Source organism: Ovis aries, chromosome 6 (assembly GCF_016772045.2).
Source record: "Ovis aries strain OAR_USU_Benz2616 breed Rambouillet chromosome 6, ARS-UI_Ramb_v3.0, whole genome shotgun sequence".
NCBI classification, from domain to species: Eukaryota; Metazoa; Chordata; class Mammalia; order Artiodactyla; family Bovidae; genus Ovis; species Ovis aries.
Window position 1 is genome coordinate 19,939,199 of NC_056059.1, and position 23,674 is coordinate 19,962,872.

Genomic DNA, 23,674 nt, shown 5'->3' on the forward strand with positions numbered 1-23,674 from the left:
TGTACAATATCTGACTTCCCACCACCCCTTTCAAGGCTAACAGCACAACTCAGCCACCGACCCCCAGGAGCCAGCTCCACATTGTAGAACTTCACTTTCTCCTCAGGGAACAGAACTACAGAACTTATTACTAAGCCCTCCCGGTTTTCTTTTTATTATGAGAAATAAGTCCTGGTAGACCTGGGGCTCAGGAGACCGGAGGTCCAACTTTTGCATTGTCTCCTGGTGACTGCCTCCTGCTGATTTTTCCTTTCCTCTGTGGATTTGTGTGTACTTGACCTTGAACCACCCCTCTCCACCTTTCTTTCTGTCCTGCTTTCTGAAGCTGACAGCTTTCTTGTTACCGACAGTATTTGGAATAAAACGCCCTGACCTTTCACTGCTGTGTCTGGGTCTCTGTCCACCTGCTGGCCTCACATATCCCACTGAGCAGGGGTGAAGCTCCCAAACCTGCCCTCACTGATCAGGATGAACAAGGCCAGGCCTTTCCATGTTCTGAGTAACACGCGCACACACACACACACACACACACACACACACACACACACACACACGTGCATGCGATATAATAGTACCAGAACAGTGATTCAGGTGAACTACTTTGTGGCATCTCCCACACAGCATTATTGTCAATGACGAATCTCTTTTCACAGAATCACTGCTAAGGGCACAGATTCCTGCTTCAGGGACATACAAGAGACACAGCTTTAGGAGAACAAAGGACTGCCACAGAGTAACAGTGCTTCACCCACTCCATCTTCAAAGAACAGAAAGCTCTATACCGTATTTGTCTCCGAGGATAAACTCACCCTGAGGAAAAAGCATGTGAGAAACTGTAATTCCTATACCACAAGCTTCTGTCAGCTCTGGTTCTCTTTACCCTGCGTGTGAAGTAAGCAGAGAAAGTAACCAACCTCACACATGTTCAGAACTCAGTCTTTTAAAAATACTTTGAAACATTACAACATTGTTGAAAATTTGTAGAAGAGGACATAGCCCTGTTTTGGTTCTCTGTCACTACGTAACAAACCACCCTAAAATTTAGCGTCTTAAGACCAGCGACCATTTGATCTCTTCTCCTGATTCTGTGGGTTGGCAGGTATCACCTCAGTGGTTCTGCTTTACTTGAGGTTTGCTGGGGCTGCAGTCATTCAGAGGCTTAACTGGCTGGCTGGTCCAAGATGGCTCATTCCCAAGCCTGGGTGCCTTGGCAGGGAGGCTGGGACAGTGGGACCACTTTCTCACTAGGATAGTCTCAGCTCTAATCTTTCTCCGTGTGATATTCCCCTGGGGTGGCTGGATTTCTTAAATGGCAGGCTCCCCAAATCAACAAAATGTAGAAACGTCCAGCTTTCTCAAGGCTATGCCAGCCTTAAGACTTCGGCACAGGGTCTCTTCCTATGCATTGTATTAGCTGATGACTCTCAGGACCATCTAGAGTCGTTGTGGGACCAGACTGCATGGCAGTATGAATACCAGAAGGCACAGTTCCTTGAGGACCACTACTGTAATTGCTGCTCACTTTCAAATGTGGAAATGATACTCGGTATCTCAAATCATCCTCCATAGGAGGAAACACGTTGCCAAAGTATCAATAGATAGGTAAATTATCAAGATGCACAGATATTGGGAACACCTGGAAACCACACACGCCCAGGAATCTTTCATTGAAAAACATGATCAGGATCTCTAAAAAGTTCACATTTTGTATATAAGAAATCAAGCTTTGTGAATAGGTGGGTATGTTTAATATTCTCAGGGTCGTAACAAGTTAGTAACATCGTGCATTGGCTACTGATGAAGGATGGGCACTGGTTATCATCATATACATTATTTTATTTAATCTTCATAAACACTCTGTGGGATAGGAATTATTGCCTCAAATTTAGTTCAGTGGGGCTTTGTGACTCGCCTGCAAGCCCACATCTAGCAACCGCTGAGCCTGGATATAAACTAAATCAACCTGAGATTGCAGCCTGTGTGTTCTCCAACTCTGCACTATCACTTTACTTGTTGGGTCCTCATTCACTATTCATTTGTTACAAAATGATCTTTAAGCGGAAACAAGAGTCACTTCTCACACTCCCTTTCCTAAACATTTCAAACCCATTTCCTATCTAGGCAGGTTGCCTAAGTCAAGATTTTAAAATCCAGTTTCTATCTTGGCATGATAGTCCAGACAATTTCCCAGAGTTCTCGGATCTACAAACATGTGCTTTGCTGTGCTTAAACTTGAACCTCATCCAAATCCCAAGTTTTTTTTTTTTTTTTTTTTTTTTAATTGAGTAAAGCTCTCCTGGCTTATCTATGTATCAGGAAAGTTTCTCCTTTGGCACTAGAACTGTGAATCACAGACCATTTCGTGCGATCTAAGGACAAAGAAATGGAAGGGCTGTGCTTTAGGAAGCATGATTTTGGAAAATATCACCCCAAATCGGTTTACCTTTTGGAATGCAAGATGAAAGATTTAGTGATGGAAAGTGGCAGTGAACTCCATTGATATGGCGACTTGTTCTCCTTATCACTGTGCTCCAGTCACATCGAACTGCTGTCCTTTATAGGAACTTCCCAAACTCAGAGAGGCCTTCTGCCTCTGTGCTATGTCATTTGAGAAGTCCTTTGCTCAAATCTCCATCTTTGTAAATTCAAGTCCTCGCTTAAAAGTCACCTTTCAAATCAAGTTTTTCTTTATTATCTGAGCTGAATTAGTTAATTTCTTCTCTGTATCTTAGCTGTATCTTCTTTGTATTAGTTAGCCGTTGATGCAGCAAATCACCCCCCTTCCCCACCCCAAGAAAATTTTAAAGGCTTAAAACAACACCATTTATCTGCTCATGATTCTCCAGGTTGATGATATGAGTAGAGCTCAGCTGGGATGGCCTGTTTCCCTGTAGTGTTAATGGGATTTATTGATACGTTTGCAGTCTGCAGCATGAAGTCAGCTGGCCAAGGAGGGCCTGACTCACATGTTCAAGGCCTTGTCTGTGTTGACTGGCCTGACTGGGTTGCTTTAAACTTCTCTCTCCCTGAGCAGACAGCGACTGTCACAAGGCCATTGTAGAATATTACTTTTGTTGGTCAAAGAAAGTCATGAAGCCAGGCCAGATATAAAGGGTAGGGAAATTAAAATCATGCCTCCAACTCTTTCAGCTATGGTCTTACTGGTTTATTTTTTATTTTCATAAATTTTATATAATCTTCCTCATATTGCAATTTCTCCTTAGTAAACTTGAAATTGTGAACAACTTCAATTGGGTTTTCTCTGCAAACCATTATATTTTAAGCATTTTGAATTAATTTTATGTTTTATAGGAAAGTTGCAAAAATAGTACCAGTAGTTTTCAAATATCCCTCACTCATTTTCCCCAATATTCCATCAACACAGTACAATTTTCAGTAATAGGAAATGACATTTGCTCTAGTACTGTTAACTAAAGACTTTACTTGGAATTTTGACACTAATGGTATTTTCCCATTCTAGTCTATACAGGCTCCCACTTGCATTTTTTTGTTACTCCTCCCTCATCTTCTGCAGTCTTCAAGAGCTCCTCCGCAGCCTACAGTGTCTTTAATGACTTTGGCATTTTACAACCATATTAATCAGTTACTTTCAGTGTCTTTCATTTGAATTTGCTATTGTCTAATGTTTTCTAATGATCGGACCTGACTGCACATCTTTCTGGACAAAAGTACCGCAGATATGATGCGGTGCCCTGTGTCACGGCGTTCATGAGATGAATGTGTGTTATTTCCTGCTACTGTTGACCTTGATCACTCGCTTGGTTAAGATACTCGTTGCCTGGTTTCTCAAGGAAAAGTTACCGTCTTTTCCTTTGAAGTTAATACTTATGTTGGAGACACTTTGAAACTATGAAAATATATTTCTCCTCAAACTTTCACTCAATAAATATGGCATCACTCAGCAGCATCTTCTGTAATAATTATGACTATGACTATAGTTTTGACCTAATGGAGATTTAAAATTTTCCTCTTTCCTTTATATTTACTTGTTGAAATTTAAGTAAGGAAGAGCTTTCCTTTCTCCTCATTTATTCGTATCAGTGTGGACTCTGTTTTATTCTATGGTTAAAATCTAATGCTAGCATTATTTATTTGGCTGCTCAAATATATAAACCATAATATTTTTAATTGTGAAAATACTTTCCTCCTAACACAGAGGCACCTCATAAGCTCAGAGAAAATTCTACTAAATGTAAGATATTAAAATTCAGATTATATATCTCTCTATATTAAAATATATAAATATTTGAGCTTAAATATTTTCAAAGTTCTTGTCTTCTTGCTTCCATTTTCTCTTCTCTCTTTTTGCAAAGTGAAACTCATTAAACAAGTTGTTTCTCTCTGTGATTTTGAAATATTTTTCTAGATATTGTGAAATCTGGTATAGGGTACATAACTTTATCCTACTAAATAGAAGTTCTGCCAAAGCCTCTTTTCATAATTCAAGTCTTCCAAAATACAATTACAAAGTTTCACAATTAAATCTGTTATACAATATGATCTCTCATTGTTTAATTATCTTTCAGTTAATTCCTTGTTTCCCTAGGGATAAATTTTGTTTTCAGTAATTGCAATCGTGAAGACTAACAAACTGAAGTTACTTTTTCCATCTGTTTGTTGAATATCTTAACTAAAGACTTCTAACTGATTTTGAACAAATATGCAATTTCTAAAAGCCAGTTAGTGACCAACCAACACCAAAAAAAGTGTGCATATTGTCTGAATATTATATATAGTTCACTTCAATTTTATATACATAAAACTGCATATGAACTTTAACTCCAGTTACCATTTCAATTAATAGAATATCACAGGTATATTACATATGCACTATAATACTTCTGGTCCATAGATTTCTTACTTTAGTAAAAAGCATTATTTTACTGTGATGCTCCACCAAAATATGTATTCATATGATAATCTGCATTAACACATTGCATTTTCTGAATTAAAGTCAACAGTAGCATTTACAATATGGTCAGAAAATTCACCTTTGACACAAATGGCCTCCACTTCCTACACGTATTTCATTTGCATCTAATCTTTAATTCTCTACGTGTCCCTCTAAACCCACTGACTGTCATTCTAGGGGCTTCATGCCTCCCACTAGTCATGGCACAGGGCATAAGCCACCCAGTGTGGGTCATGACCCCTCTTGCTGCTCTACCCAGTGGCTGCAGAGCTTATGGCATCAAGTACATCTCCTGCCCCCACCAGAACAGGAAGCAGTTAGCTCTTGCTAGCTGTTCATTTCCAAAAGGCTTCATTTTATCAGTCAATTCCCTGCGTGCTGTACTTCAAAGGAAGATATAAGTATCCTTGAGACTAGAAAAGGTTGGGAAAAGGGCGACGGGCTCTCTTTCAGAGTTTACCACATGAGAACTCTTTCAAATGCACCTGACTCTGCTAAGAGAAGCCATGTCAGAAATTAAAGCTTGGTGAAGAGGTCTTACCAAATCTCTGTGGTGCAACTATAAATAACGATCATCCTTAAAAAATGAGGAAGTCCAGGACAAATGCTAAACTGGACTGGATGCTTGAACAAGTCAAAACCAAGATGTTCTAGACAAATCAGAATATAAGACTCTTTACACCTGGAACTGTTTTTGATTCCAGCAAATACAACCAACCCCTACATTTTGTTTGTACTTTTTCCACATTTCTCTTGAATCTGACTCCTATTTTCTATTCTCAGTGTATCCACGTTAGCCTAGCTGCTTCTTACCACGTGGCTAAATTATCTATGACTTGTTTATTTGGTCGAGGACTCATTTTCTCTTTCTATCCATTCTGTTCATACCTGCCATAGTTTCTTTTCTCCTGAAACTTTTGTGTCTCATCACATCCTTGCTGAAAAATCTTTTAATGGCTCCTCATTACCTGCAGAGTAAATCCCAGACTTTGATTCCAGGAACAGCTGGTCCCTGTTCTATACTTAACAGATTCATTTCTCACTTCTCCCTTATGTGAATCCTTCACTCCAGTCCAGCTTGGTCACTCACCATTTCCTAAACACACTTGGCATTTGCTGTCCATGGTTTTGTTCACGCTATTATTTCCACTCAGTCTTCTCAACATGGACCTCACTTGCTGAAATCTGACTTAATACTTTAAGCCCAAGCAACATTTTCAAGAATTCTCTGATTCCCCATATAAATGTATTCTCTTTGTGGCCTCAGGTTCTGCAGTATATAATGGGGACATTTAATCACAAGAAATGACAATTAAAAACTGTCTGTGGGAGAATATTTTTAAGCGGGCTGGCCTTTTGACATGTAAAACACTACAAATGGCCCAGGTTGTTTCACCTTTGTATAAGATCAGTCTTGCTTATTAAATTTTGGATCTTCCTTAAATATGAAACAAAATCAATTTCATGCCATTTTCCCACTGTGTGTGTGCATGCTAAGTCTCTTCAGTCGTGCCCAACTCTTTGAGATCCTATTGACTGTAGCCCACCAGACTCCTCTGTCCATGGGATTCTCCAGGCAAGAATATTGGAGTGGGTTAGCCTTTTCCTCCTCTGAGGGATTTTCCGGACCCAGGGATCAAACCTGCATCTCCTGCAGCTCCGGCATTGCAGGCAGATTCTTTTACCGCTGAGCTACCTGGGAAGCCCCATTAACAAAGACATAATGAGGGGGAATAAAAATATAAGGTGTGAGTGTGTGTGTGTCTCAAAGGAAGGACGCATATCAAACTGATAATAATGGTTATTTAAGGGGATGCTCGTTGCGTTGGTGGGTTGAATTACACTGTGTACTCCCAAATTGTTTTAATATTTTGTAATGAGCATATATTGAATATTTTGTGTGAAACAGAAAAAAATGATTACAGCACATTAAAAAAAATTTGGCCTACATGGCACTGTGTCTGTGGTATCTTGGTTGTGGCAATCGCCTTCAAGTAGTTCACAACACAGTATTTCCTTGAAGCTCCTAAGAATCCTGACACATGCTACTGCTTAATAAATATTCATTAGGTGATTTGATACATAAATGCCCAATGAATGGAGAATATAGAGGGAACAAAAATTTGACCCAACACTTTTCCAGTGATTTCTCTGTATTTTTTTTCAAAATCTTATCAGAATAAGAAAATTATCTACGACTGTGTGGGAGTAGAAACATATTTGAAAAGCAAACAATATAGAGAAAAAGGAAAAGCATGGAAAAGTAGTTGTTAAGTTTTAATGATCATCTAAACTCTCCTTGCAAATGTTACAGTCCCAGAATCAGTGGATTCCTAGTCATAAGATGAATGAGACATTGTGACTAAAATCAGTAAAGCTATTAAAGTATTTAAATGTTTAATTCTTTAAGAATCAAGTAACTGTTAGCCATAAAACTAAATAAGAGAACATCTGGAAGGCAAAGAGGTTGAAAGATTGGAAATTTAAAAAGCAAATGGTGTGCTTAGCGCTACTGAGGGACTTCAGCAAATAGATAGAAACCCATGTGAAAATAAATACAGAGTGTGTGGAATTACAATGAGCCCTAAGATGCGTTTAGCATTTATATATCTCCTGGGAAGCTTGGTGAGTCAGAAACATAACACCAAAGCAATGGGAGGCTATTAAAATATTATCTCCTGTTGTATTGGAGAACTTGAGAAGAGAATAAACATACCGATTACTTGCATGGCTGGTTCTACGTCTGTCGTGGCCTCTTCCAACAATGACAGCAGCTTGGCTGATATCTGATGCACCGATTCGATGTTACTAAACAAGCTATCCACATCCAGCCGATCAACCTGAAGAAATGCAAACACTGAGCACCAGCTGATGGAGAGAGAGATGCACGCTATTTAAGACGTTTCCTCCTGCTAAACAGTAAGCATTTTATATGCCAGCCCATACTGCTTTCATCAGCTGCTTCTGTAAACATTATTTGGGATTCCTAGAGGAAATGTGCAGTTTTTCATGCAAGAGATTGGGATGTTGCATCTGTTGTTACCTTCCTCTTTTTCTTTATTTTGACTTAATTTTAATGAGTTGAGTATACATCTGCAAAACCCCCTGTAAGAACCAGAGTGTGAAGATTTGGGCTCCATAGTTGGTGTTTTATTAATTGTCCTCTATGAGGGTACGTATGAGTACATATGAATTTAGAACATTTTACTGCTTATACAGCAGAAGTCAGACCTTACTCTAGGCAAGCGACTATTTTCAAAGTTGTTTTAAAACCACAGATGTTCTGAAAGTGATGACAAGTAGATGTGCTGAGTTGTTTCCTGCTTTCTTTCCTTAAAAGAAATGTGAATGGAAATCTTCACCAAATATGTTCTACTAATTAAAGATTCATCATATTTTATAAATTCATGCACACCTTCAAAAGTGCTTCCCAGGTGGCGCTAGTGGTAAAGAATCTGCCTGCCAATGCAGGAGATGCAGGTTTGATCCCTGGGTTCAGAAGATCCCCTGGAGAAAGAAATGACAACACACTCCAGTATTCTCGGCTGGAAATTTCTATGGACAGAGGAGCCAGCAGGCTACAGTCCTTGGGGTTGCAAAGAGAGGGACACAATTGAGTGACTAAGCACACACACACACACACACACACACACACACACATCCTCAAAAACCAGTGTAATCAGTTCCAGATCTTATAGCTGGTGCTTATAATAATTTATTCATTCTTTTACTAAATAATTCCTGAAGTCCTTTTATGTACCAAGAATTGCAATGGAGGCCAATCTCTGTCACAGGCATTGGGTGATTAGTAAGGGATGGTCAATGATCCTAACCTATCCAGGAAGAGCATGATGACCTATGTGCCAGATTTTGCTGGATCCTACTCAAAATCTTTTTGTTGATTTTAAACCAGATCTCATTTTGTAATCAAACAGCATCTTGGTTCAGGCTCCACTGGGCTGCCACAGGGAAAAGGAGCAGATGTCTTTTATTCATGGTTTTTTTGTACATGAGAAATAGGTGGATAACTAAGTCATCAATAGTCAAGTCATGGAGAAGCTTAAAAGATGAAAAACAGAATTACTTGTCCAAAACAAGGTTGACAAAATTAGGGGTGAGAGACAGACAGCAAGTTCACAGACAGCAAGAGTCAAGAAATGAGGGGAAATTGGGAACAGGATATAGAATAAGAGACAGGCCTGGAAGAATCCTTGGAAATGAAGGCCAACAATTGCCGCTTCTCTTTCATGCTTTCAACATCAGTTTCTTCTGTGAGTTAAGAAGCAACAGTTAGAACTAGACATGGAACAACTGACTGTTTCAAAATTGGGAAAGGAGTACAACAAAGCTGTATATTGTCACCCCGCTTATTTAACTTACATGCAGAGTACATCATGCAAAATGCCAGGGTGGATGAATCACAAACTGGAATCAAGATTGCTGGTAGAAATATCAATAACCTCAGATATGCAGATGATACCACTCTAATGGCAGAAAGTGAAGAGGAACTAAAGAGCCTCTGGATGAGGGTGAAAGAGGAGAGTGAAAACCCTGGCTCAAAACTCAACATTAAAAAAAAAAAATGAACATCATGGTATCTGGTCCTATCACTTCATGGCAAATATTAAAAGTGGAAATAGTGACAGATTTTATTTTATTGGGCTCCAAAATCATTGCAGACAGTGACCTGAGCCATGAGATTAAAAGATGTGTTCTCCTTGGAAGGAAAGCTATGACAAACCCAGACAGCATATTCAAAAGCAGAAATATCACTTTGCCAACAGAGGTCCGTATTGTCAAAGCTATGGTTTTTACAGTAGTCCTGTACAGATGTGAGTGCTGGATCATAAAGAAAGCTGAGTGCCAAAGAATTGATACTTTTAAGCTGTGATGTTGGAGAAGACTCTTGAGAGTCCTTTGGACAACAGAGAGATCAAACCAGTCAATCCTAAAAGAAATAAACCCTGAATATTCATTGGAAGGACTGATGCTGAAGCTCCGATACTTTGGTCACCTGATGCAAAAAGCTGACTCATTGGAAAAGACTCTGATGCTGGGAAAGATTGAGGGCAGGAGGAGGAGGGGGCGACAGATGATGAGATGGCTAGATGGCATCACCAACACAGTGGATGTGAATTTGGGCAAACTCTAGGAGATAGTGGAGGACAGGAAAGCCTGGCATGCTGCAGTCCATGGAGTTACAAAGAGTAGGACACGACTTAGCGACTGAAGAACAGTTTCTTCAGCTGTGCTGCGTCTATTTAGGAGTCAGGGAGGAGGCGGGCTGCTCATTTTTTATCCCATCTTTTTTGGACATTGATCCCATTCTTGAAACCTTGCTCTACAACTGGACATGGATATTAGTTTGATCAGGATGAAAGTGAAAGCCACTCAGTCCTGTATGACTCTTTGTGACCCCATGGACTACACAGTCCATGAAATTCTCCATGGACTTTCACGGAGTCCATGAAATACTGGAGTGAGTAGTAGCCTTTCCCTTCTCCAGGGGATCTTCCCAATCCAGGTTGCAGGTGGATTCTTTACCAGCTGAGCTACTAGGGAAGCCCAAGTTGATCAGGATGTTGTGTTATTAAACATGAAAGCAATACTACGTATTGCACCTTGCTTAAAATTTGGTGACTATGTCAGTTGCCTCCTATGGAATATATTTTGGCTGGATATATGGATTTCAACCATCTTGGGAAATTCCTTACCTTACTATCATTAGTCTGGTCCCCAAGAAAACTACAGGATAGGGCACACATGGCTCTTCTGCCTAATATCTATGGGTTTTCAAGACTTTATTTTATATTAGTAAGTATGTTTAGTATCATACAAAATATCTAAAAGGCAGATAACAATCATATGACTTTTTGTTAATCATAATTTTAAATGACACATGTCTCTTGAGTACACATATCAATTGAGTAATGTATTGAGCATTAATTAAATCACAAAAGCATAACTTTGCATAGTGCAAAATATGTTTTACAAAAGTTCCATATGAGTCAATTTTTTCCAGATTGATTGATTCGAGATGTGCTAGTTTAACATTTTGTAAAATCATATTTTGAAATTAATCCTTCTAAAGTATCAAATTCCATCCCTAATTTACTTGTTTTATAAGGAGTTATTTCATGTAGTGTACCCTATTATCTGACCATAAAAAAGGCTGATGCTAAAGAATTGATGCTTTCAAACTGTGGTGCTGGAGAAGACTCTTGAGAATTCCTCGGACAGCAAGGAGATCAAACCAGTCAATCCTAAAGGAAATCAACCTTGACTATTCATTGGAAGGTCTGATGCTAAAACCAACATTCTAATCGTTTGGCTTTCTGATGTGAAGAGCTGACTCACTGGAAAAGACCCTGATGCTAGGAAAGATTGAAGGCAAGAGGAGAAGAAGGTGACAGAGGATGAGATGGTTGGATGGCATCACCGACTCATTGGACATGAGTTTGAGCAAGCTCCAGGAGTTGATGATGGACAGGGTGGCCTGGCGTGCTGCAGTCTGTGAGGGTCACAAAGAGTTGGACACACTGAGCGACTGAACAACAACCTTACTATTATTTCATTTATTTGGGGGTCTTCGTTCATAAGGACATACAGTGCTTCATATTTATTATTTCCTATATTGTTCCAACTTCTCCGTAAAATATGAATCAGTGTGTAAACAGGGAAATTCATGCAGAATGAAGAGAGTTACCATGCCCAAAATTATGAAGTTCAAGACAGAGTTTGAGCTGGAAATTGACCTTTTATTTCTATGCTATAGTCCATGACCAGCAATTACAAATAATAGAATACTTCATCATCTCTGTTTGGATTTTTTAGCTTGAATTTTTCACCAATTTGTCACCTCTACAATTTATTTCTCAAGGTCAGAATCCCACATATCTAATTTATATTTTAAATTCACTTAGTAAGGATCTAACTCTGTATTCTATCTACAATCTGAGCTTGATGCAATGAATTATAAATAACAAAAACATAGGTTTTGATTTCTTTTCTTTCTGAAGGACAGAAAGGATTAAAACATCAATTGGTACAGTTTCAATCACCAATATCACCATAGCCCATGGGGATCTTGTGAATCATGAGATGAATTTACATTTAGTCTCTACTATGCCAAGGAACAAACAAATGTCTCATCCAAATAGGCTTTTAAAACTGATAGATGATTTTATAATTACTGATGTAAGTTCAAGGAGGCATTTGTATACACTTATTATTTACTAGAAATGGGCAGTACACAGTCTAGGCTGAGTTATATTTTAAATGAAATAAAATTCACCTTTTGATAAAGAGATTTAGTTTAAGTATACATTTTCTAAGCAAAGTCAATATATAATCTTTTGAAAATATAAGATAGAAACATTAAAGGTCAGTGTTTTGGTGACAGATTAATTTTTTGCTTCACGAAAGTATTCACAGGATATACTTCAAATAGTAAGTTCCCATTACATTTAAATAATTGCTGTATGTATGGTTGCAAGTATATGCAAAACTACCCAGTCATAAGTGTCTAAGTAAAAGAAAACACATCATTAAAATTTTCTCAATTCAGAGACTGTAATCATCAGTATAGAATTCCTCTGTCACCACCAGCATCTGTACTCACTCTTTTCAAAACTTATTTTGCATTTTCCCACAATCACATCCCAGCCCCAAGCTCTTTCCTTTGCTCACAAAGGCTTTGCCCTCATATACCTTACAACACTCTACCCATCTGAAATGAAATACGGTAATGGTAGTATTTGCCCAGCAGTTTTGCTCAGCTCCCTGTACTTTCTGTTGCTTCTGGGAGAGGCCACAGTTGCCCAGTTCTACCTGGTCTGGTGGAATTGTCAGTCATGGTGTCTGCCCCTGCCCAGCTCCCTCCAGTGGTGAGCACATGACCCACTGCCATAGCAATTGGCCTAGGGTGGCAGGTTGCTAAGCAGAGCCAATGAGAATCTTCATTGATTTTTAATCAATGGTTGTTGGGAAACAGAAGGGCCTGGATTACCAGCCCTAAGAATATAAGTTTCTATCTTCAGCAGTCATCTTTGTGGAGAACTTGACTGCTGCAAAGTCAGCCCAGAGAGGGAAACTAAATCTGACATCATCATGTTAGCTCCTGTATCTACCTTGCCTAAAGCAAGACATCCTTATTCTAGAAGCTGATGAGCTGCTTTTTAAAATTCAAGCTAGTTGGAATTTTGTTTCCTGTAACTAACAGGGGACTAATACACTTCTCTTTATCCAGAAGTGAGCCAGAATTTCACTTCCTCTAAGAAATCTTTCCTGCTCCCTTGGTTGGAATTAACCTCTCCCTCTCCTGAGCTGCCATGACTTGCTCTGATGACCCAGTGCTTATATTGAAGCCCATTTTATATTTAGGAGATATTTATTAATTTGTCTGTCTTTATGTAAAAACTGTGAGTTCCTCCAGGACATTTGTCTTCGTGAGTTATTTGAATGCCCACTGTTTCTAATCCAGTGCCAGACTCCCACCTAGTTACTCAATAAAAGTTTGACAATTTGAATTGAATTGAATCACTACAATTGAAATGATCTATTTTCTCTGTGGGAACCGTCAATAAGTATCCTTTTTCTCCACTCTTACTAGGGCCTTGAGTCACAGGTATGAGGAGATCAAAGTGGTTTAAAGAAAAAAAAGTCAAAATCATTTCATTTGGTTGTTCAAAATATCACATTTAGTGGACATTTTATAATTTTCTGCTAAATTTTATCTGCAAAGAAAACTGTTGTGCTCAGTTTGGCCATTACTAAGCCTGGAAGATTTGCTAACAAAGGCTACACTTCCCCCTTCATTTACAACTGGGAAATCCCTGTTTGTTGTCTTCTATTTAATGAGCCTTGGGACGGTCAACCTAAACATCGTCACAGACAGGAATAACCAAACCTTCTCAGGTGTTGTGCAAACCCCAACCAGAAACACCTTTAAAAGTGAACATTGAAAAGAAGTTGAGAAACAAACTCTTAAAAAAATTGCTTTTTCTTCAGAAAAGTACTTCTTGTATACTGTAGAAAATGGTTGCTCTAGTGGCAAGAACCCGCCTGCCAATGCAGGTAGACATAAGAGGCATAGGCTTGATCCCTTGGAGAAGAAATGGCAAGCCACTCCAGTATTCTTGCCTGGAGAACCCCATGTCCAGAGGAGACTGGCAGGCTACAGTCCACGGGGCTGCAAAGAGACAGATAAGACTGAAGCAACCTCGCACACAGGTAACTAAAAGAAAGAAAAGGCAGTTGCATATAATTCTACCACACAGAAATAACCACTGACATTGCGAGGCATGTCCTGCCATATTGTTTTTCTCTGTGTGTGTGTACAACTGTACAAAAGATTTATATAGTTTCAACCCTGTTTTAAGTTGAGTTTTTTCAACGTAATGAATATGAACATGAACTTAATGAATATGAACATCTTTTCAGGTCATTAATTTTTCACAATTGCACTATTTTAAATGTCAACATTATATGGAAATACTGTAGTCTACTTAATCAGTCATTAAATCTTTGAAATCTAGATAGACTGCTGTATTCACTGTGATAAGCAGCTCTTCTGACTAAAACCATATTCACACACCCATGATTATTTCCTTATGATAAATTTCTTAAGTGTAATTATTGAGGTAAAGTTATTAATATTTCTTAAGGCTTTCTAACAGGAGAAGGCAATGGCAACCCACTTCAGTACTGTTGCCTGGAAAATCCCATGGACTGAGGAGCCTGGTGGGCTGCAGTCCATGGGGTCTCTAAGAGTCAGACACACGACGGAGCAACTTCACTTTCACTTTTCACTTTCATGCATTGGAGAAGGAAATGGCAACCCACTCCAGTGTTCTTGCCTGGAGAATCCCAGGGATGGGGGAGCCTGGTGGGCTGCCGTCTCTGGGGTTGCACAGAGTCAGACACGACTGAAGCGACTTAGCAGCAACAGCAAGGCTTTCTAACAAGTCTTGGCAAATTATGGCAGTAATTACATTGTATTCTTCTAAAAACCAATGAATTAAAAACCCACAGTTGGATATTATTGCCCTGACCTCAATGTGGAAGTGTAATTTAAGCTTCTAATTTGGTGATCAAAATCACACAACTTTAATGTCCAATGTATATACATACAACAGTTCTAGAAGAAGGAAGAAAATAAACAATACTGCTTTTGAGGACTATGGTGATTGCCACCATCCAAATGCTTCTCTGAAAATTGTTTCTAGAGAAGACTTCAATATTTCTATTTGATGTGGTTTGACAATAAGTCTAGGTTCAATATGGGCTTCCCAGGTGGTAAAGAATCCACCTACCAATGCAGGAGATGCAAGAGATGTGGGTTCAATCCCTGAGCTGGGAAGACCCCGTGGAGTAGGAAATGGCAACCTGATCCAGTATTCTTGACTGGAAACTTCCATGGACAGAGGAGCCTGGTGGGCTACAGTCCATGGGGTCGCAAAGAGCGGGACACAATTGAGCACACACACACACACACACACACACACAAAGTAGGTTCAATATAAGGTCCAACTCTGGACCCTGTATTAGAGTTCATATAGAAGAAATCCACCTTGGATATCATCTGACTCAGTCTCAGAAAACCTGGGTCCTATCTGTCCTTTCTCTAAGCCAGTCCCATGCACAGCATTATGGTGAAGCCTGGGCATAGTCACTAAAATTAGTTTGCTCCACTATTAATGTTGAAAGCTAAAAGCCCAATGATATTAAGATTTCAACTGTAACAAGGTAAGACTGGAAGAACAGTGAAAATGTATTAAAAACAACTCTAGGAAGTGAGGACCCAGTGGGGATGTTCTGAAAGGGAAGAACCAGGTCTAGTTTTATTTTTTGGTGAGGCAACTGAGAAATGGAAGCCTTGTGAGACAGAAACTGCAGCAAGTTGGGTAGAAGGATGTTGGCAGAAGGCCCTGGCAACCGCAGGGCTGGGATAATTATCTAATTACGATGGCATTTACTCAGATGGTTGGCTTCTAGATTACAAAGCTTTTCAGGGTAAACTAGCCATGATTTCATCAGGTTTCTCAAAACCACTGATTTGTATGTGTGAACTCTCCTGCTGTGAAACTAGACTCTACACTGGCTGATTGAGTTAAACTCCAAGTTAAGTTGATATCACAGCTAGACAGCAAGCCTTTTCACTAATCTCACAGTTAAATGCCCCAGTTACCTGACACCAGAAACAGTCCCAGGCTGGGAGACATTCACGTGGAAAGGCCTGATCAGTGCAGAAAGCAAGGCTGGGACCCTGGGACAGACCCCTCAGGATGAGCAAGAGAAGGAGCACAGCCAAGAGAGGTGAGTGAGGAGAGTCTTCATTAGACCAGAGACAGTGGTCAAATGTGAGAGCTTTTGGAGGCCTCTGAGAGGAGCTACTCCATGTTCAAGGTCAGGAGGGGCAGCCGTGAGGAGATACCCCTCGTCCAAGGTAAGGAGCAGCTGTGCTTTGCTGGAGCAGCCGTGAAGAGATACCCCACCTCCAAGGTAAGAGAAACCCAAGTAAGATGGTAGATGTTGCAAGAGGGCATCAGAGGGCAGACGCACTGAATCCATACTCACAGAAAACTAGCCAATCTGATCACACGGACCACAGCCTTGTCTAACTCAATGAAACTAAGCCATGCCTTGTGGGGCCATCCAAGATGGACGGGTCATGGTGGAGAGGTCTGACAGAATGTGGTCCACTGGAGAAGGGAATAGCAAACCACTTCAGTATTCTTGCCTTGAGAACCCCATGAACAGTATGAAAAGGCAAAATGAGAGGATACTGAAAGAGGAACTCCCCAGGTCAGCAGGTGCCCAATATGCTACTGGAAATCAGTGGAGAAATAACTCCAGAAAGAATGAAGCGATGGAGCCAAAGCAAAAACAACACCCAGCTGTGGATGTGACTGGTGACAGAAAAAAGGTCCAATGCTGTAAAGAGCAATATTGCATAGGAACCTGGAATGTCAGGTCCATGAATCAAGGCAAATTGGAAGTGGTCAAACAGCAGATGGCAAGAGTGAACATCGACATTCTAGGAATCTGGGAACTAAGATGGACTGGAATGGGTGAATTTAACTCAGATGACCATTATATCTACTACTGTGGGCAGGAATCCCTTAGAAGAAATGGAGTAGCCATCATGGTCAACAAAAGAGTCCAAAATGCAGTATTGGATGCACTCTGAAAAACGACAGAATGATCTCTGTTTGTCTCCAAGGCAAACCGTTCAATATCACAGTAATCCAAGTCTATGCCCCAACCAGTAACGCTGAAGAAGCTGAAGTTAACGGTTCTACGAAAACCTACAAGACGTTTTAGAACTAACACCCAAAAAAGATGTCATTTCTTTATAGGGGACTGGGATGCAAAAGTAGGAAGTCAAGAAACACATGGAGTAACAGGCAAATTTGGCCTTGGAGTACGGAATGGAGCAGGGCAAAGGCTAATAGAGTTTTGCCAAGAGAATGCACTGGTCATAGCAAACACCCTCTTCCAACAACACAAGAGAAGACTCTACACATGGACATCACCAGATGGTCAACACCGAAATCAGATTGATTATATTCTATGCAGCCAAAGATGGAGAAGCTCTATACAGTCAGCAAAAACAAGACCGGGAGCTGACTGTGGCTCCAATCATGAACTCCTTATTGCCAAATTCAGACTTGAATTGAAGAAAGTAGGGAAAACTACTAGACCATTCAGGTATGACCTAAATCAAATCCCTTATGATTATACAGTGGAAATGAGAAATAGATTTAAGGGACTAGATCTGATAGAGTGCCTGATGAACTATGGGCAAAGGTTCGTGACATTGTACAGGAGACAGGGATCAAGACCATCCCCATGGAAAAGAAATGCAAAAAAGCAAAATGGCTGTCTGGGGAAGTCTTACAAATAGCTGTGAAAAGAAGAGAAGTGAAAAGCAAAGGAGAAAAGGAAAGATATAAACATCTGAATGCAGAGTTCCAAAGAATAGTAAGGAGACATAAGAAAGCCTTTCTTAGCAATCAATGCAAAGAAATAGAGGAAAAGAACAGAATGGGAAAGACTAGAGATCTCTTCAAGAAAATTAGAGATACCAAGGGAACATTTCATGCAAAGATGGGCTCGATAAAGGACAGAAATGGTATGGACCTAACAGAAGCAGAAGATATTAAGAAGAGGTGGCAAGAATACACAGAAGAACTGAACAAAAAAGAACTTCACGACCAAGATAATCATGATGGTGTGATCACTCACCTAGAGCCAGACAGCCTGGAATGGGAAGTCAAGTGGGCCTTAGAAAGCATCACTACGAACAAAGCTAATGGAGGTGATGGAATTCCAGCTGAGCTATTTCAAATCCTGGAAGATGAGGCTGTGAAAGTGCTGCACTCAATATGCCAGCAAATTTGGAAAACTCAGCAGTGGCCACAGGACTGGAAAAGGTCAGTTTTCATTCCAATCCCAAAGAAAGGAAATGAAAAGAATGCTCAAACTACCGCACAATTGCACTCATCTCACATGCTAGTAAAGTAATGCTCAAAATTCTCCAAGCCAGACTTCAGCAATACGTGAACCGTGAACATTCAACATTCAACCGTGAACAGCAATACGTGAACATTCCTGATGTTCAAGCTGGTTTTAGAAAAGGCAGAGGAACCAGAGATCAAATTGCCAACATCTGATGGATCATGGAAAAAGCAAGAGAGTTCCAGAAAAACATCTACTTCTGCTTTATTGACTATGCCAAAGCCTTTGACTGTGTGGATCACAAAAAACTGTGGAAAATTCTGAAAGAGATGGGAATACCAGACCACCTGGCCTGCCTCTTGAGAAACCTATATGCAGGTCAAGAAGCTACAGTTAGAACATGTAACAACACGGACATGGAACAACATGGACATGGAACAACATGTAACAAAATGGACGTGGAACAACAGACTGGTTCCAAATAGGAAAAGGAGTACATCAAGGCTGTATATTGTCACCCTGCTTATTTAACTTATATGCAGAGAACATCATGAGAAATGCTAGGCTGGAAGAAGCCCAAGCTGGAATCAAGATTGCTGGGAAAAATCAATAACCTCAGATATGCAGATGACACCACCCTTATGGTAGAAAGTGAAGAGGAACTAAAAAGCCTCTTGATGAAAGTGAAAGAGGAGAGTGAAACAATTGGCTTAAAACTCAACATTCAGAAAACAAAGATCATGGCATCTGGTCCCATCACTTCATGGGAAATAAATAGGGAAACAGTGGAAACAGTGTCAGAGTTTATTTTGGGGGGCTCTAAAATCACTGCAGATGGTGATTGCAGCCATGAAATTAAAAGACGCTTGCTCCTTGCAAGGAAAGTTATGACCAATCCTGACAGCATATTAGAAAGCAGAAATATTACTTTGCCAACAGCAGTCCGTCTAGTCAAAGCTATGGCTTTTCCAGTAGTTATGTATGGATGTGAGAGTTGGACTATGAAGAATGCTGAGCACTGAAGAATTGATGCTTTCGAACTGTGGTGTTGGAGAAGACCCTTGAGAGTCCCCTGGACTGCAAAGAGATCCAACCAGTCCATCCTAAAGGAGATCAGTCCTGTGTGTTCATTGTAAGGACTGATGCTAAAGCTGAAACTGCAATACTTTGGCCACCTCATGTGAACAGTTGACTCACTGGAAAAGACCCTGATGCTGGAAGGGATTTGGGGCAGGAGGAGAAGGAGACGACAGAGGATGAGATGCCTGGATGGCATCACCGACTCAATGAACATGAGTTTGAGTGAACTCCGGGAGTTGGTGACGGTCAAGGAGGCCTGGTGTGCTGCGATTCATGGGGTCGCAAAGAGTTGGACACGACTGAGCAACTAAACTGAACTGAACTGACAAAGGAAGAGGATCGAGAAGTTCATCCCAAACTTATTTTGACTGATAGCATAAAAGGAAGATGCTCAATTTGATATCTTGGATGAAAGGTAGAACGTCAACCCAGGGTTTCTGCTTTGTTTTTCGAATCTGCCTTAACTCAGGGACAAGCAAGAAAGAGTTACTTGATGGGGGTTGGAGGTGCTCTTTGGGCTTCCTGTCCTTTCCTGCTCAGGATTTTATATAAAATGTTGAGAGGACAAATAATCATGCTAGGAATAGCCCTTCTGAGTTGAAGGTTCAGTAAATTTTGTGGCCCATTAGAAAATCTTTTTAAAAGTATGGAATAAACACTGAATTATATTGTGAAAACACAAGAGAAAATAATTTAAAAACTGTTTGAATCACTGAAGTTATTTTAAGAACATGTAAAATTTTTATGCACCAAATTATATTTAAGGGCTTCTTGCTGAGCACAATTAATGGGGTAAACATTTTTGTGTTTTGATCACTTGAGTATTCACTGTGTGTGTGTATACTCGTATGTTTATCCTTCCTTCTCCCTGCATACTAAGAGCTTATTAGGTATAAAAACCAACCAGTCAGAAACAACCAACCAAAGAAACAAAATTATAATCTTTTCAACAGAACATCTATTTCCTTCAGATCTAATATGTGAAAGAAATTACTGATGTTAGAAAGGACTGACTCAACAGTGGCCAATTTTTCCCCCCTTAATAACACAATTGCAGAGTTCTCATTTTCAAGAACAGAACCAATGACCAGGAGCATCTGTCCAGCCACGTCTAACAGGAAACGGTGGACGATACCCTGCACACAGACCAGCCCTCAGGCAGGTTCCATACCGTGTCCTCGAGCTCCCAGTAGGATATGAGCCCCAAGTGGCCACAGAAGTAATCTGCTTACAAATGTTCCCTGTCTTATCCTCCTTTCCCTGGCTCGTTTCTCATTCCTTTCCTGCCCTTCCAGGGGTTGCCTCCCCAATAAACAACTTGCTCTAAAATCTTTCTATCGGAGTTATTTGAGGGAACCCAGTGTAAGACAGAGTGAGGTGGCCAAGGAATATTTTATTGAGTAAAGGCTTGAAGGAGTAAGCTATGAAGTTATCTTGGGGAAGAATGTTCAAGGCAAACAAAACAGCAAGAGCTAAGGCCTTGAAACAGTGGTGCCTCTGGCTTGTTTAAGGAACACCAAGAAGGCAAGAATATGGAAATAGGTGAGGTCAGAGAGAACGAAGGACTATCTTATTTTAGGACCATGTAGGTCACGTAAAAATGTTAGATTTTGTTAGTAAGATGAAAAGTCATTTTGGATGGCTTTGAGTAGAAGAGGGAAGGGCTCTGACTAATATTTTTTAAAAATTACTGTTTTGTTGAAACAAGGATGGAGAAGAGTTGCATCAGGAGGCAGATTTGATAATCTAGGTGATTCCTGATTGGTTCTGGAAGCAGAATGGAAGTAAAGGAGGAGGTGAGAAGTGGTCTGATTTGGGGTACATTTTGAAGGCAGAGCTAATAGCATTTGCTGATAGATTCTATAGACAGTTTGAAAGAAAAAGTCAAGAATGACTCCAGAGTTTTTGCCCAAGCAACTCCCCTCTCTACTGAGGAGAGAATGACTGTAAGGGGAGCAAATTGTAACGAGAAAATTAGAAACTCCGGTTTAACATTAAATCTGCATTGTCTTGTAGACTATCATGTAGAGGTTTGAACGGGAAGATGAAAATAAGCAAAGCCAGCCTTCAGGGAAAATGTCCAGGCTGGAGATACAATTTGTCAACCCTCAGCATGTAGATAGAATTTAAAGGCATGAAACCAGATCAGATCCTCAACAGAGTGAATGGAGACAAGAGAGATGAGGGCCACAGGCTGAGCCCTGAGCTACTTCAGCATTTACAAGTAAGGATCAACCTGCAAAAAAGACAAAAAAGATTGAAGAGGAGTCTTTGGAATAGTAGGGAGAAAAACATGGGTATGTGGAGTCCTGGGACACAAAAAGAGATAGCCTTCCTATCAAATACTGGTATCATTTTTCTGCTAATGTCTAAAGCAACTGTTTACCGCATAAGTAATTAGCATAACTAATAACAAACTGCCTTCTGTCATGATCATTTCTAGCACTGCCTTGAAATGTATCTTTGATTGTTACTTGGCCCTTTATGTGTTTATGAGTCATTTTCTTGACCATATTATAAACTCTTTTAGGGCAGGATCATGACATAAATTTCCATGATTTCCATGCAGAACTCAACAAAGGGCCTAGACACTTTACAAACATTTAATGTTTTAATTTGCATATTCAACTAAAATGTTCCATTCTCCATGAAATATTGCCTGCTTAATCTATCTGGAAGTGATCTGTCCCTTCTGTGAACTCCAACTGGATTTATTGTCTGCACTTATCAATTGTTGCTTTGCATTCCAAGTTATCTTTCCATAGCTGTGAATCCTGTCACCTCTAACTAGGGATTCTTAACAGCTCTAACTAGTCCTTCGATGACGAACGATGAGTCTCACATGTCTTTGTGTACTCCAAATAGCCTCAAATTATTGACTCATGTAATCAGTGATCTTGTCTGAATCTAAAGTACCCTAAACAAGTGTTATTAATAAATAAATGTTTCCCCAATATATGCTTCCTTTCTGACTTAGTATTTTTTCTTTGGAATCCAGAATTCAGGGCCCTAGGCACAGCAATGCTCATCTATGCTTAGTTCACCTATGTGGAAAGGTGCTCCACATCTCTGGTATCCTGTTAGAGTTTTAGCATCATTATAATAATCACAGCCACTGAAATTTTGTTGCTTATTTTTACAGATAAAAGCAAATTAAAATAGTGGTTTATGCATCTTAGTTCTGAGCAGTGAGATGATGAGAACGATCTTGTTACTCAGGCTGAAGGGATGACTTTCCTAGATATTAAAATAGATTTTGCCTATCACATCTCCCCTTTTTTCAATTTTGAGCTTTCCAGACCCTGCACTGAAATGGAAAATGCATTCATTTATCTCCTCGCTTGGCCTATCAGGTTTCGATCTGGACAATAGATTATAAAACTTAGAGAAAACTGTAGTTGCCTTAAAATGAAGCTTATAAGATGATTATAAATGTAACGAACTGGGGGAGAGTTTCCATCATAAAACTGTAATTCAAGGATTTTTAAAAATCCCTTATGTTTTGAGCTGAGGACTTCTGAACAAGCAAAGATAAGAGCTTTTCTTACCTATAAAAAAGAGTTTCACATACTGGAATATTGATGTATCACCTCCATACCCAAGTAAATCTGAATCCAATCTGACAGCAAACTGTCTTCCAAGACGAGGAAACAGAAAGTTTCCTCCCAGGGAAAATCTGAACAGTGATGACTCAATGTCAGTTACATATTATATATTAACACAGTGACCTTGTGTTTGGTAGCACTGTTTACTTATGTGGTTTTTATTTTTAAATTTGATGTTCCACGACTATAGCCTTTTCCAATCTGATTGACAAACTTTTTAAAAAGTGAGGAAACCTTCATTGACTTTCTTCCCCCCTTTTCTAATGTGACATCAATTATTTGACCTTATAATGGAGGAACAAAGGCCAGATAAGGTAATAAATGTTGAGATTCCACAATGAATGTGAAAATGAAGTCTGATCTTAAAGAACAGGGAGTTCTAACCTGGCCATATAGATCATGAGATTCTTCATTGTGATATGATCTTAGTAACCACAAAAATCAGTATTCTTTAATGACTATGTGTGTGTATTTTTGGCTGTGCTGGGTCTTCACTGCTGTGCACAAGACTTCTCTGGTGCAGTGAGTGACGGTTACTTTCTAGTTGTGGTGCGTGGGCTTTTCATTGCCCTGGCTTCTCTTGTTGCAATCACAG

The 23,674-nt window shown here is 39.8% G+C and overlaps 1 protein-coding gene across 1 annotated transcript in view; it reads right to left on the reverse strand.

Annotated features, from left to right (window-relative positions):
- ARHGEF38 (Rho guanine nucleotide exchange factor 38) overlaps positions 1-23,674 on the reverse strand; it is a 149,241-nt gene that overhangs the window by 66,921 nt on the left and 58,646 nt on the right. Inside the window, exon 3 of the mRNA XM_004009653.6 lies at positions 7,650-7,773. Within this exon, the coding sequence (XP_004009702.2) occupies positions 7,650-7,773 (124 nt within the window). The remainder of the gene's footprint in view (positions 1-7,649; positions 7,774-23,674) is intronic.